This window comes from Micromys minutus (assembly GCF_963924665.1).
Source record: "Micromys minutus genome assembly, chromosome: 11".
Taxonomy (NCBI): Eukaryota; Metazoa; Chordata; class Mammalia; order Rodentia; family Muridae; genus Micromys; species Micromys minutus.
Genome location: NC_137980.1, coordinates 51,940,403 through 51,955,046, shown reverse-complemented (window position 1 = coordinate 51,955,046; position 14,644 = coordinate 51,940,403). Strand labels below are relative to the sequence as shown.

The 14,644-nt window shown below is 48.3% G+C and overlaps 2 protein-coding genes across 5 annotated transcripts in view; one reads left to right on the top strand and one right to left on the bottom strand.

Annotated features, from left to right (window-relative positions):
* The first annotated feature begins 5,410 nt into the window (after positions 1-5,410).
* Positions 5,411-13,363, top strand: TP53INP2 (tumor protein p53 inducible nuclear protein 2). 2 transcript variants are annotated; one of them, XM_080924903.1, is made up of 4 exons: positions 5,411-5,580; positions 8,831-9,005; positions 9,537-9,705; positions 10,097-13,363. In XM_080924903.1, the coding sequence occupies exons 2-4, from the start codon at positions 8,882-8,884 to the stop codon at positions 10,347-10,349; spliced, it is 546 nt and encodes a 181-aa protein (XP_080781029.1). In that variant the 5' UTR covers positions 5,411-5,580; positions 8,831-8,881; the 3' UTR covers positions 10,350-13,363. The 2 variants fall into 2 exon arrangements, with proteins under 2 accessions (XP_080781029.1, XP_080781028.1); XM_080924902.1 differs by having other exon boundaries at positions 9,417-9,705; positions 10,097-13,350.
* The window catches only part of NCOA6 (nuclear receptor coactivator 6), a 78,875-nt gene continuing 75,062 nt past the window's right edge, over positions 10,832-14,644 (bottom strand). For all 3 annotated transcript variants that reach the window (XM_080924899.1, XM_080924901.1, XM_080924900.1), the window contains one exon: positions 10,832-14,605. In XM_080924899.1, coding sequence (XP_080781025.1) covers positions 14,562-14,605 — 44 coding nt within the window. In that variant the 3' untranslated portion in view covers positions 10,832-14,561. The remainder of the gene's footprint in view (positions 14,606-14,644) is intronic.

Below are 14,644 nucleotides of genomic sequence, written 5' to 3'. Positions count from 1 at the left end.
CTCAAAAACCTTTCCTGTTCAACTCAGAGATATCTAAATGAGAATACTTGCTCACACTCATACACACTTTGTTGCCTGTCACTCAATTTCTCCCACCTCCTAAGCATTGACTTTTGGGGATTGGGAAACAGAGTCTTGTGTAACCCAGAATGCAAACATTCTACCACTGTGCTACTTTCCAGACCCAGTGTGGCAATGGAGGAACCAGCCTAGGTAGAGACCCTGCCCTAAAGAAAAGACAAGGGTGCCTGGTGGTGGTGGTGGTGGCAGAGGCCTTTAATCCCAGGTCTCGAGAGGCTGAGGCAGGCAAGTCTCTTGATTTGGAGGAAAGCCTGGTCTACAGAGTGAGTTCCAGGATGGCCAAGGCCACACAGAAGAACCTTATTTCTAAACACCAAAAAAAAAAAAAGGGGAGAGGGGCTATAAAGATGGTTCAATGGGTGTGGTGGTTTGACTGAGCCTAGGCCCCATAGGCTCATATAGTTGAATACTTGGTCCCCAGTTGGTAGAACTGTTTGGGAGGGATCAGGAGGTGTGGCCTTGTTGGTGTAGGTACACTACTGGGCGTGGGCTTTAATGTTTCAAAAGTCAGTGCTACTCACTTAGATCCTTCCGCCTGGTGCTAAGATATGAGCTCTCAGCGTCTGCTCCAGCACCATGTCTGTCTTCCTGCTACCATGCTCCCCACCATGATGGCCATGGACCCCAATGTTCTGAAACCTTCCATCTAGAAGTTGTCTTTGTCATAGTGCCTTTATCACAGTAATAGACAAAAGGGTACCAGACCCAGTCCCACAACTCTGTCTCTGAGCCCCCCACTTTATTGTGGCACAGATGCCCCCCCCCATAAATAAATATAAGCACACTAATGTTCTAAGTCTCTCCCTAAAGGAGAAGCAGTTCCTGCTCAGAGTTCACATGGATAAGGGCCTGAGTGCCTGCAATTAGAAACGTATTTTCTTCCTTTCAGTCTTAGTTCCTTCAATAGTAAAATAGGAAGGATATGTTATTTGCCAGGCTCATGGAGTAGGCCTGTAATCTCAGCAGCTTGATAAACTGAGACAGGAGGATTATACACTAATGGCATGCATAGGCTAGAGAGCAAGTCCAAGGCCAACTTGGTCAACTTTAGAAGATGCTGAAAAAGATAAAAGGAAAAGAAAGAACGTGGCTCAGTGATAAAGTGTCTGCCTAGCATGAAGGAGGCCCTGGGTTCAATTCCCCATATTGCCAAAAATTTTTAATTAAAAAAAAAATCTACACTTGAGGGTTTCCTTGCTCTGTCTCAGTGACTATCTAGGGCTGGAGAGGGTGGGTGGGGAGTGACCGTCGTGTTCTCATCACATGGGCTCAGACCTGCTGTGCACATCTAAGGTCTCATGAGGAACACACCCAAGGCTGACACATCTCAGCCCTTTAGAGGCCCCAACCCAGTTCAGAGTTCTTAAGTGCCAACCTAAGGCCTATACATGAACACAAGGGTGGCCTCTTGACCTCCAATCCTAGTGCCCATAAAACTGGGCAGGTGTTCCTACTCAGGAATGAGTAGGAATGAGTTAGGTTAGCTGGACATGGGCAGCCACTAGTCCCACGAGTGTGAACTCATCTACACATGTATGCATTTTTGTTCACAGATATCTTTATTTACATCCATGTATGTTCAAGTACATCCATGTATTGTCTGATTATAAAATTTCAGGGAAGGGTCCTAGCATAATTTTTTTTTTTGGATTTATTTTATAAGTACAGGTGTTTTGTTGGCATGTATGCGGGCATAGCAACATGCATGCCTAATGCCAGTGGAGGTCAGGAGGGGGCATCAGATCTCCTGAAGTTGGAGTTACAAATGTTTGAGTCATTGAGTGGGTGCTGAGAGGCCAAGTGCTTTCTTTCTTTTTTTAAAAAGATTTTATTTATTTTATGTATGAGTACATTGTTGCTGTTTTCAGACACACCAGAAGAGGGCATCAGATCCGATTACAGATGGTTGTGAGCCACCATGTAGTTGCTGGGATTTGAACTCAGGACCTCTGGAAGAACAGTCAGTGTTCTTAACCGCTGAGCCATCCCTCCAGCCTCCCCCTCTTCCAGCTCCTTTTAATTTACATGTTTACTTTGGCAGTACTGGAAATTAAAGCTAGGGCATCATGCGTTGGGGCTTCTACCACTAAAGCCCAATCCCCAGCCCCCTTTCCATAGCTGCCATACCCAAGCTAGAGTCCCAAGTAGATGGGAAGTTGGCTTAGCAGTTTGAACATTGGGTACAGCCAATATTGGGAACAGAATCCAGGTCAATTAGGGTACCAGAGGGTATGCCAAGAGCCCTATTCTCTAGATTTTGGGAATCAGAACTTTGTGCTCCTACCAAGATAGAGGGTCCATGGGGAGACTCCTATGCCAGACACTGTCTGTGGGCTTCAGACTACAATAACTAAGCCTTTGATTAAAGTCCCCTATATGTCAAACATGACATATAGCCTGATTGGGGAAATACGTGAACAAAGACCCTGTTCTTGGGATGTCAATCATTCACTTGCTCAGACACACATACACATAGGAATCAATACTTGCTTATTTAAAAACATTAAGATTTGTTTTTATGTATGGATGTTTTACCTGCATGTATGTGTTTATCACATTGACAATGCCTGAGGAGGCCAAAAGAGGGTGTTAAATTCCCTGGAACTGGATTACAGTTGTTAGCTGCTATGTGGGTGCTGGGAATCAAATCCTGGTCCCCTGGAAGAGCATCCAATGCTCTTAGCCACTGAGTGATCTCTCTAGCCTTATTTTCTATTAATAGTGCTTTTCAGATTTTTAAAAATTATTTTAGATGAGATGCATAAAGTACTTTTAGTTATTTTTATGTGTAATGTACGCTTTGCTTGCATGTATGCATGAATGTGCAGAGATCCAAAAATTGTCATCACATTCCTTGGAACTAGAGTTACATGGTTGTAAGCTGCCATGTGGATGCTGGGAGTCAAACCTGGGTCTCCTGGAAGAGAAGTCAGTGCTCTTAACTGCTGAGCCCTTTCTTTCTCCAGTCCACCCAGTCAAATGTTTTTATTTTTAATTGGGTCTCTGAATATGCCAGCACATGTCTTTAATCCCAAGGCTTGGGAGGCAGAAGCAGGTGATTATCTGTGAGACCAGGCTAGCTTGATCTACATAGCAAGTTCCAGGCCAGCCAGAATTATGTAGTAAAACTCTTGTTTCAACTCTCTCTCTCTCTCTCTCTCTCTCTCTCTCTCACACACACACACACACACACACAAAGCATGTGTGTGCTCTGACTCACAATGTAGCCCAGGCTGTCCCAGACACTGGGTAGTAGGACTACAAGTGCAAGCAACACACTCTGCCACTTTCATTTATTGAAAAAGCAAATAAGACTGTCCATCAAAGTTGTCACTGACACATGGGTAGGACAAGAGTAGCCTCCCCTGAGAAGTACTAGTCAAATTTTGAAGTCAGGGAGGAATGTTAGAAAGGTTCAGAGAGGGCAATCTAGACAGAGAGCTTAAACTCACTGAGGTGAGAGAGTTTTGAAAAGACAAAGGTTTACCAGTTCAGGGGACACCAAGACAAAAAGGGGGAGCTGCTGGTGGACAACCCGGTTTGGATTGTGAGAGCCATCAGTGTTGCTGGGATTGTGGGGGCTTTGTGAGAATGTAAGGTTTTAGAGCACACAAGTGTGTGACAGGAGGGACACGTTAGGGATTAGTTTGTCTGCAGGGAGGTCAAGGGAGGGTATGGGATTAACTGGAAGTGGCTGTGCTAGGCAGGGCACAGGCTTGCACAAATGAGGACGCACTGGAAACCCTAGTGTAAGGAACACAGTGCTAATCACCTCCCCTCAAGCCTCTGGGTATTATTTTCTGGCTGTCTCCTCTGCCTGGCAGACTTCAGTCCTCCCTTATGGTCTTCTGACCGGGCTGGGGCAGGGTTCTTGAAATCACCGGAGCATGGGGCTCTGAATTAGCTCCTGTTGGCCAAATGGGCAACTCTCAGAGCCTCATGTCCCACCTCTGCTCTAGAGACCCAGACACTCTAGTCGTGGGAACCCTTAGCATTTCACAGGCCACTGCAAGAGCTGAGGTCTGGAGCATGAATTTGGCCGTCTTGAGGATGAAGGGTCTGGAATACCCTGTCAGCTCTAAGTTCGGATCGGATATCTATGGCAGCGTGACAGATAGACTAAGGCCCAGAGTAGAAGAACGTACTTGAAATCCCACCGTTGAGGCACAGGCCTGGAAGCCAGGTTTCCCTGCAGACTTTAGAATCCTGGAGTTCAGTCCTTCTGGTTCAGGTAGTGATCAGAGTCAAGGCTAGTGCCTGTGAGTTAAACTCCTGGCCCTGCCATTGACGCTTGCTTAATTACCTCGGGAAGTTACAGATCTCCTAGGCTGTTTCCTGACCTGGAAAAGGAGGATAACACCTACCTTTTGGGTTTATTGTGAAGACTAAAAATCAGCACAGTGCTTGGCATATGGTAAGTGTCCAGTGTCAGCTGACAGTCTGGAAGAAACAATAGTAGTTGCCCCTTCTTTCCCTCTCCTCTCTGGGGTCTCCTGTAGCTCAAGCTGCCTTTCAACTGTTGAGCCTATTTTTACCAAGTGCTGAGATTAAAGGCAGGTGCATGTAATCTCAGTTTCTCCACATGTAAATCAGGACTAACAATCCTGCTCTGTCCGTCACTCCTCCCTCTGTCCTGTTCCAGTAGCAACGTGGACTAAATAAGGTATGTAAACGTTCTAGGCTGAGCTGTCTCCAGGTCAATGTTTATTCAGCTTAGAGCAATTTCCAAGTCCTACGCTGGCCAGATTTCCCGTCAGCCCCACCAGTTCCCTAACACTCACAGGTGCTCCTTTGTAACCGCGGAAGGGGCAAGGTCCGCTCAAGCCCACCGGGGGGAAAAAACCCGAAAAACAGAAAACATGCAGGGATAAGATAGAGGGAGAGCAGACAAGAAGGACACTGTGGAGAAGTGGAGTAAAGGACAAGGAGGGGGGTAAAAGGGACTTACAGATGGAGCGCGGCAGGGGTGGGTGGGGTGGGTGTCCTGTACCTAAGATGCAGGCGAAAGGATGTGCGGAGCACTGGGGCAAGTGAGGGAGCAGGGGTATGTGCGGAAAAAACGGCGAGGTGGGATTCTTGAGGAAGAATGGGGGGAGGTCGCTTTCAGTGTGAGGTCTGTGGGTGACTGGGGGCAGGGAATTCGGGCCGTCACCTCCACTCAGACAGAGGCTCGGAGCGCAGCTCCCGGGCTGCAGCCACCCGCTGGCAAACCGCGGAGGGGCGGGGAAAGAGCATTCGTCGCCTGCGATTGGCCGCCGCTCCGACGGCCGCTGACGCGAGCGGGCGGGCCCCTTTGTGACGTCACAATCAGCTGTTGAAGCGTTCGGATTTGTGCCCTGAGCCCCGGCGCAGCGGCCGCAGCAGCTCCGGGCGTCCGTTCGCGAGCCCCGCCGTCTCTCGGCCTGTCCCCGGTATGCGGCTCCGGTTGTGAGCACCGGCGACCCGGGGACGCCCGGCCGCACAACTACCTCAGCGCAGCGGTTGCTGCAGCGGCCCCAGGTGAGTCCCGACCTCGGGGCTGGGGGCTCCGGGCACCCCCAGGACACGCCCTGCGCCCCCCTCTCCCGTTCTTTGTCTGTCTCCGCCGGCGGCCGCCGGAGCTGCGTTCTTGGCTCCCTATTGGTTGCCCTAAGCCGGTAGGCCATGACGTCGCGTTATTTGCATATGACATTGAGACGTCACCAAGGCCAGCCCCGCCTTCCAGGCTTGCTTGGGTTCTTGTCCTCTGGTGACCCGGTGGGCGCTTTGTCGTGCCCAGCCGGTCGAGGGTTGAGAGACTCTGAAAGACAAGCGAGATCCGAGGGGACTCGGCGGTTTCCCGGACTAATCTAGGGACTGGGGTCAGGCCTTTCATCTGCTTTTTCCTTGCAACCCGAGGAAGGGTCAGACGGCAAATACAGATTTAAGTTGAGAGGGTGGTAGGTAGATGAAGGAAGCTTCAGATTCCAGGTCCTGGAGACAGCACCAGATGGCAGCGGATCTCCTCTGTCTTCAGGCTCCGCCCCCTAACATAATAACATCCTTCTAATCCCTGACATGTGTGCAGAGCCTTAGTTGATGTCATTTTCAGCCTACAAATATTGAGGGCCTTAAAGCCCACTTCAAGGAAGGAGAAACAGACTCAGAGAGACAGTTTACTAGAGATCTCAGCCAACTAGAATCACACTCAGTAAGTGACAGATTCCTTAGCTGCAGTACAAGCTACAAGCTATATAACCATCTATGGAGGACCCTAGCTTGGGTTCAGCACCACCCCAATTTAATGGGGTGTTTCAGTCTTCCTGATCCTGGACATTTTCCCAGGAGGTCTCTGAAAACTGGGTCCCTTAGAAGGCCTTGACCTCCTATGCCTTCTTCTTACCCCAGAACCCAATAAATTGCTGTCTCCCAGCTGTTTTGACCACAGACAGGTGAGTCACCAGTTGCCTGCTTCCAGGGCAGATGTTGTTGAGAGGGAGTTGGGAGTTCCCTCTATTGGCCTCCCATCAGATCTCAAGCTGTCAGCTGGGTGAACCAGACCTTCCCTGGCACTAGTGATTGCACAGCATATGCTGTTTCCTGAGTCTGCTTGCAGGGTGACAGAGGATGTTTCTTACTTTCCAAGTAAGTAGATCTGGAGTCCTTCCCAAGTTGGGGGTCGCTCAAGAATGACCTGGGCTAGGGCTGGCTTAGGCATCAAGTGCTATTCTGGGCACAGCTGCTGCTGTAGTATTAAGGGAATGGTTCTTTCTTCCTGGAGCAGAGCCAGGAATCTGAGAACCAGGAAGCCGTCAGGCTAGGAAAGAAAACCCAGGAGGCTCTCCTAGTGGTCACAGGAAGGGGGGCAGTCATAGCTGGCTGGTGGCTACCTACCCTCTTTTCTGGCTGTCACTAACTTTTGTATGATTTCCACCAGGGAGCTTCTCACTCAACATGTTAACAGTTGAAAAGGCTCATTTCAGGGTCTGGCACACAGTGTGAACCCTAATAAACGCATGCTAAAGTTTGATGCCAGGATATCTACATCATTCAGTGGATAGGCACAGGGGTGCTGGCTGGGCCAGGGCACGTGTCTGGTGTCCCTGTTTCCTGTGCATCATTATATTGGATATTATCTGTTGAGGTTTTTCTGATTTTATGCATTCTGCATTGCCACACTACCACTAAGCTATAGCTTTGTTGGGTAGGTTAATGTTCCCAATTTAATGTCTCCATTCCTAGAACGGGAGACTGTCTGAAGGCTTGGGTTTATTATCCTCAAGGGCTCCTTGGATCTGACAGCTTCCTTCTTCCACTGCCTGTCACTGACATGTTGCCTCACTAGCCAATATTCTTTCTCTTGGCCAGGGTTGCCAACTTTGAACAAGAGTCTGGGGAAGGGGGCTGGGGGTCAGAGCTGTGAGGAGGACCTGTGGGCATAGGTCCTCCTCATCCGAGGGCTGCCCAATCTCAGGTTTCTGCAATTGAACACTGTTCAAACCACACTATAATTATTCTTGGTCTATGGGTTCAAAGACTGTTAATTAGAAAATCTTGCTGAAATCCAAGAAGTTTTTTTTTTTTTTAAAGATTTATTTATTTTGTATATATAAGTACACTAGCTGTCTTCAGACACACCAGAAGAGGGCATTGGAACCCATTACAGATGGTTGTGAGCCACCATGTGGTTGCTGGGAATTGAACTCAAGACCTCTGGAAGAGCAGTCAGTGCTCTTAGCTGCTGAGCCATCTCTCCAGCCCCCCAAGAAGTTTTTTTTTTCCCCTAGAAAAATACACCTAGACACAGTCCAATTTACTAAGTTAAAAATGCCTAATTTAGACAGTAGTGGACTGTGGTGATTATGGGTGCCACTAACTACCTGGGTTCAAATACTACCTGTGTCTTTTACTAGCTGTGGGACTTTGGGTAGTTATCTTAACCTCTCTGGGCCTTGTTTTACTTTTCTCTTCACCAGAAAAAATATTCTTTCTCCCTCCCACTCCTTTTCAGTCCCTTTGGCAGGAACTCATGTAGCCAGGGGCTGTTTTTTTTTTTTTTTTTTTTTCTTTAAGTAGGGTCCCATGTAGTTCAGACTGACCTTAAACTCACTATGTAGCCTCAGTAGGACTTGGACTCCTGATCCCCCTGCCTCCACCTTCTAAGTTGTAGGATGACAGACATGGGGGTCATCATGTCTTTGAACTCTTGTCCTCTTGCCTCTGCCTCCCAAGTACTAAGATTCCAGTCTTGGCCCCTTCATACACTGTGAGGGCATAAGGTAAAATAGTGGAGTATAGTGTGGTTAGTATGTTATTGACACAGGAATGCTAATTATGATGATGATGTTAGGACAATTTTTTCCCTTAATGGAAAATTCCTATTTACTTTTCAAAGCCCAGGTTGGCTGTATCTTCCTCTAGAGACCTACACTGGCAAAGCCTGGCCATATCACTTCTTCCATATCCCCAAAGCACCCTGTCATAACACCAAGCTTATTAGCTTATTGAATGTTTACTGTGTGCTCAGGCACTGTTCTAAACATGTCATTAAGTGTTTTGCTCATTTAACTCTTATTAGGGTTTTACTGTTGTCATTTGACAGATAGACCCAACACTTTCCTAAATGCATACTGGAACAGGAGGAACACCTCCAGAATGCAGAAAAGCGCTCGCACGCCGAAGGCTTCTCTCTTATCACTGTTCTGGCAGCTAGGAGCTGTAGCTCAGTCTCCAGCTACCAAGTAAGGGCTGACTTTAGTTTGTGGTTCTAATGTCTTTCTATGCTTCCTAGGGCTTCGAACTGCCATAGGGCGCCCCCTTGAGGTTGCTTCACCAGCTGACCATGTTCCAGCGCTTCACCAGCCTTTTCTTCAGCACCCCTGCACCTCCTGAAGACTCCAACTGTCCGGGGGCCTTTGTCTCTGAGGAGGATGAAGTGGATGGCTGGCTCATCATTGACCTACAGGGTGAGGCTTGAGTCAGGAGCCAGCTCTCTGATTCCCTAGTCTATGAAGCATAAGGACAGGACCTTCTGCCATGTGGAAGGGGAAGGGGGCTATTTGGAAGTTGGAGTCCCCCTAGGTCTACTAGGGCAAAGTAAAGTTGAAGCAACGAGGCCCAGAGGTGAGGTAACGTAGACCCTTCTCTTGAAAGCTCTGTCTTCTGGCATTTGTTGGGGCATACCCCTGGGATCCCTAGGGTATCTGGCTAAGGATCCTGGCCTTCAGGTGCTTTCTGGGCACGATGGATAGAGCTGCAGGTCTGACTAACGATACCCTTTCTCTCCCCATCCCCTGTGTCCGGTATGTATGTGCGTGTGTGTCCCACCCTGCTGCCCCCCTCCCCTCTGCATGGCTTCCCATTCCCATACCCTATAGACAGCTATACAGCTCCTCCCGACCCTGGGGCCTCTCCTGCTCCTGCAGGCCGCCCTCCACCCGCGCCCTCCTTGATGGACGAGAGCTGGTTTGTTACCCCTCCCGCCTGTTTTACTGCAGAGGGGCCCGGCCTTGGGCCAGCCCGCCTCCAGAGCAATCCCCTGGAGGACCTCCTCATTGAGCATCCCAGCATGTCCGTTTATGTCACCGGCAGCACCATAGCGCTGGAGTCTGGGCCACCTTCCCCTCACCCTGAAGCTGCCTTGCCTGATCAGGACCTCAGCGATGGGTGAGTGGGTTGTGGGTGGAGACTGGAGTCTAGGGTCTAGGAGACTAGCAGGGACGTGTCCTTGGGATAAAGGGCGTGTCAGGTGGGTTGTCATCAAGGCTCTCTGATGGAAAAGAGGCATGATCTTGTGGCTAAGGTGGGGATTGGGAGGGACCAGTCTGAACTGCTGACCGTATCAGAGTAGGGCTTCTATTGATTGAGGGTCAGAGCCTTTCCCCTATTCTGTCTAGTTGTCTGCTCCAGGCGCTTAATCACATCTCTAACTGTGATTAAGGGAAGAGTTTGTAGTGCTCAGTTAGGACATCGTATGGTCTGCTCCGTAGTGACAGGGTGTGGGATGGCCAACCCCCACCTCTTCCCCCTCTGACAGAGTTGTACTCTGTCCCTGCAGAGAGCTGGCGCCTGCCCACCGGGAGCCTAGGGCCCTGCACCACGCAGCCGCTCCTATGCCCGCCCGAGCTGTGCTGCTGGAGAAGACTGGCCAGGTGCGAAGGCTGCAGAGAGCCCGGCAGCGCGCCGAGCGCCACACATTGAGTGCTAAGGTGTTGCAACGGCAGAATCGCGCCCGGGAGAGCCGTTCGCGACGGCCCAAGCACCAGGGCAGCTTCATTTACCAGCCGTGCCAGCGCCAGTTCAACTACTGAGCGCCCCTGCTGCGCCGCCAATCCCTCGCAGTCTCCTGGTCCCATCTGTCTCCTCTGCAGCAGCTGTGTGCTACTCAAGGGGCATTCAGGGTCCGCCCGCCTCCATCTGGATATCACAACCTCCCTCCTTCCTAAGTTTTGAGGTGGGATGATGGCCCTCTACTTCTGTTTCTGATCTAACTCACCTATTAATCTCTCCTCCTGGTTCCCCTGACCCCCCAGTGTTTGATTTACACTCCCCATGCCCAATCTCTCATGCTTCCTTTTCAGACCTATTCCTGTCTCTTGCTCCTTCACGTTTTCCCCCCTAGCCCACCCTGACGTGGCACATTCTCTACTTTCAGCTCTGCTTTCCAAGACTTTCTGTTTGGGATCGCTTCCACTCCTCTCCACCCCTCCCCCCCCAATTCCTGGCAATTCCCTTCCAATCTTGCAGGTACAACTTGCCAGGCCTGGGCCATTGTCCTTACCTCGGCACCGGCTTTGTTTTTAGTTTCCCCCTTTCTCTGCCCTGGGGGCTGGGCTCCTTATTGCTGCTTAGGCCTAGAAAGTTTAAGTATGTGGAAGAGGACAGTGAGTTGTAAGTTAGATAAGGTGAAGGGAATGGAGGGAAACAGGTAGCCTATTGGGAGACTCAGACAGGAACAGATGGGTTGAGAAACAGAAGGGAGCAGGGCATCTAGAGAGCTGGCATTGTGCTTGGTCAGAGGAGCTGAGCCCTGGTCTTAGGCCTGAGCCTGGAGTCTGCCCCCATTTCCTTTTCCTATAATCCTGCCTTCCAGGTTTTTTCCTGAAATCTGTCCCCTCCCCGCCCCCATGAGTCTGGAGTCCGAAGGGCTTGTACCTTGTTACCTTACCTTGACATGCCACCCCAGGAGTAGAAGCTGGGTAAGGCCCCAACATCCTGGCCATCTCTGTTCATATGCCCAAGGTGCTAGAATTAGCTTAGGAGAGATGCAGGCCAGAGGGTTTTCAGGCAGGGAAAAGGATACCTACCCCAAGGCAAGAATACAGAGGCATGATTCGAAGGAGGAAAACAGTGGGTAAAACCATCCCCGGACTGACAGCTCTGCCTTCATCTTGCCTCTGGCCTTATATTTCATACTTTGCTCATTATGGCTGAGTAATAAACACTCCTGGGTAGAGGACGTCAGGAGCCTCACTGTCCAATTCCCAAAATTTTCTTAGAGATTCAAGGCCTTCAAGAGTCTTCTTAATGTTTTCCCACAGGGCTCTTTTTGAGTGCCCTATGACCCCTCTTCCCTTCCTAGTTAAATATCTAGAATAAGGAATTCTTGGGTAGGGCACAGGGATGGGGTAGCCAGCTTCTCCCTTCTTGTGGTGGGGCTCAGACACCAGCAACAGCCTCTTGGGATGCCCCAAGTTGTTTCCAGTTCTTTCTAGCTGTCCTTTTTAAACTGTGTGCTCTTCCTTCCTTAAAACCTTTAGATTTCCTGTTACATACCGACACAGGTCTTCCCTTTCACTCCAACCCCAGGTGTCAGGCCTGAGAGCCATGCTGGGGCTGGAGAAAACTGCATTCCTATGAGGGTGAAAGGTAGCTGCCCTCTCTGATCCTTTCTTACTAGGCTTCATGTGGGATGGGAGAGGGTTTCCCCGGGGTGGGGACAGAGGAAGCCCTGTTAGGGTCTCCTAGCCCAATAAGCCAAACGGGAACTATAAACAGATCAAAATCCTCCACTAGCTCATTAGGGCCCTATTAGCCGATAACCAAGTTCTCCAGTTACAACCTAGTACACTTCCTCTTCCAACTGTCCTAAGGGTCACTTCCCAGCCAGCTTAGGGTCTTCAGCACCTCTTAAGAGCTGAAACTTCCTCTTGTCCTTCTTATCTAGTCCTCACTGCCAGTCGGGGGCCTAGGCTCAGTCCTGGGCAAATGCCCATGATCCTGCTGCTGTGGGAAGTTTGATAGGGCATTTGGCTCAAATTTCAAAAGGCCTCACTCCTGACCTGATTTCTCGAAGCTCCAGTAGTTCTAGACCCCTCCAATCTCTCATCTGACTGGTTGCAAGGCTTATTTTTCTTTTGTACTTTCCTATAGATTCTGTAGCATTTGAGTGTGGCAATATTTTTTGTTGTGTATAGATTTGTAAGAACCAACACTTATCCGTCTCCTGCTAGTCTACTCCTGAAGCATCAGACCTTGTCATACTGTATTGACTGTATGTGCCTTTCACCTTGAGCATGCTTCAGGATTTTCTTTTTTTCTTAAACCACAGAACTTGAATACACAAGGGAACCAGAATTCACAAAGTCCTATGCAACCCTAGACAGGAGGAGGTTAGAGAGTCTGTCTTGATTGGTATTTCAGAGACCCTAGAGAAATTTGTACCAGTTTGTATTAAGTCAGTACTACCAGCACTTTGCCAAAACTAAGGATGTCAGAGGGACCTGTTTCTAGAGTGAGTCCCAATTACATCAAAGGGCAACTTGCAGCTTTCTCCAATAAGTCTTGAGTGGTTCTCTTGAGCTGGTGTCACTTTCTAACCTTTGCCAGTCTAGCCCCAGCAGGGCACTATGTGTGTGTGAGTGCAGTTTGGTGCTGTTTTGGAGTATGCCTGCTCCCCATCCTGGAACCCTCTGATCAACTTGCTGTGACCTATAATGTCTTAGGTGCAACAAGGACCCTACCAGAGCTCCTGGGTGGCATTCAAGATCCATGTAGCTTTGTGTGAGGGGACTGAATGCAGACAAACCACAGCCTGCTTCTAATACCTTCTTTCCCTACCACCTAGTTCCAAATGGAACCAACAAGTTGAGTGCATCTCTGTTGGGTGTTTTGTGTTGAGACTGGCTGAAGTGAAAACTCTTTGACTGACCATGTTGTGATGTGTTGACAGACTCAAGGACACAACCACCTCGACCTGGTCATGTGGCATGCCTGTGTATGTGTGTAACAGGATTCTGAATGTTAGGTTGTAATACTATTCCTGTATGGGAGAAAAAATAATATAAACAAATAAAAATCTATTTAAAGCACATTAAGCTTTTTGCCTCAGCTGAGTTAAAGTCTGAGAAACACTATGTTTTCAAGTCTAGTCAAGGCAGAGGACATTATAATTAGGCTTTGTTCTTATTTGTCATACAAGAAAGGAAGAGGACAAATAGTTTACTAGAAAAAGATAATATAGGGTCTGACTCCTAAAATATTTTTAGAAGATCCTTGTAAGACACATATATGAAGACCCCCGGGTACAGAAATGAGAATTAAAGCACAGCAGACACTGGTGCACTTAGTCCCAAGCACTGGGTCATGCCAAGGTCAAAGAGCTACCTAGTTAACTGTAAACTGTGCTAAGACAATCTTGCTGGTCAGTCTGAATGCATCTCCTGAGTGGAAGGGGAAGTGCCATCTGTGTTTCGGACAGCCTCTTCTTCCAAAAACCCTGGGTGCCTTTGGTGGAAGGCTGGTTCTGCTTTCTGAGACAAGGTTCAACCTGGCCTCAAACTCTGTAACTGAGGATGACCTTGAACTTGCAAATATAGTGCTTGGGCTGTAGAGGCATAAGAATCTACCACTATACTTGGTGATTATTTTTAGACTAATGAAATAATTAGCACCCTCCCTCCAGTATGTTTGTTCAAAGCCAGGTGGGCTGTGTGTGAGTTACAATGAAAGCTCTGTTTATAAATCTATGACCCACAAGAAAATCTTGCTCATCCTTTCCAATAACATACTTTTAAGTTGTATGACAAAGACATTTATTTAACACGTTCAGTATTTCACATTGTACAAACCCTTAGATTCTTTTTATTCACTGGTCCATCTCTACAACAAATACATCCAAAACACTATATAATAAAATTATTTACATTTCCAAATGACAAGATTGCTTTTTGCCCCACTACTGCTATTCACACACAGTACTTCCACAGCACAATACATCATTACAAGATCTACAAATGTTCACCCTGTACTCTAGGCCACTTAAGAAATGTTGAAACTAATAACATTTACAATGGCATTAGCTCCTTTCGATACATGGCAACATTTTAGAAGCCTTGAACTTCATTTTGCAACACCAAAAGGGTTGCTCCCCGTTATACTTTTAGACAGGTTTCAGGGACTAGGAAAAGGACCGTGTTATTAAAATGACTAACTGTACAGAAATAGATTTAAAAAGTCACAGCTGAAAATTGCTTTGTAAAATTCACACACATTTACAAGTATCAAGTCATCTTCCAGCTTGCTTACTTGGATTTTCTTCGCTTGGATTGCACTGCACCAGTTATATCTGTTGGAGAAATGGAAGGACACATTCAATGAAGGTAGC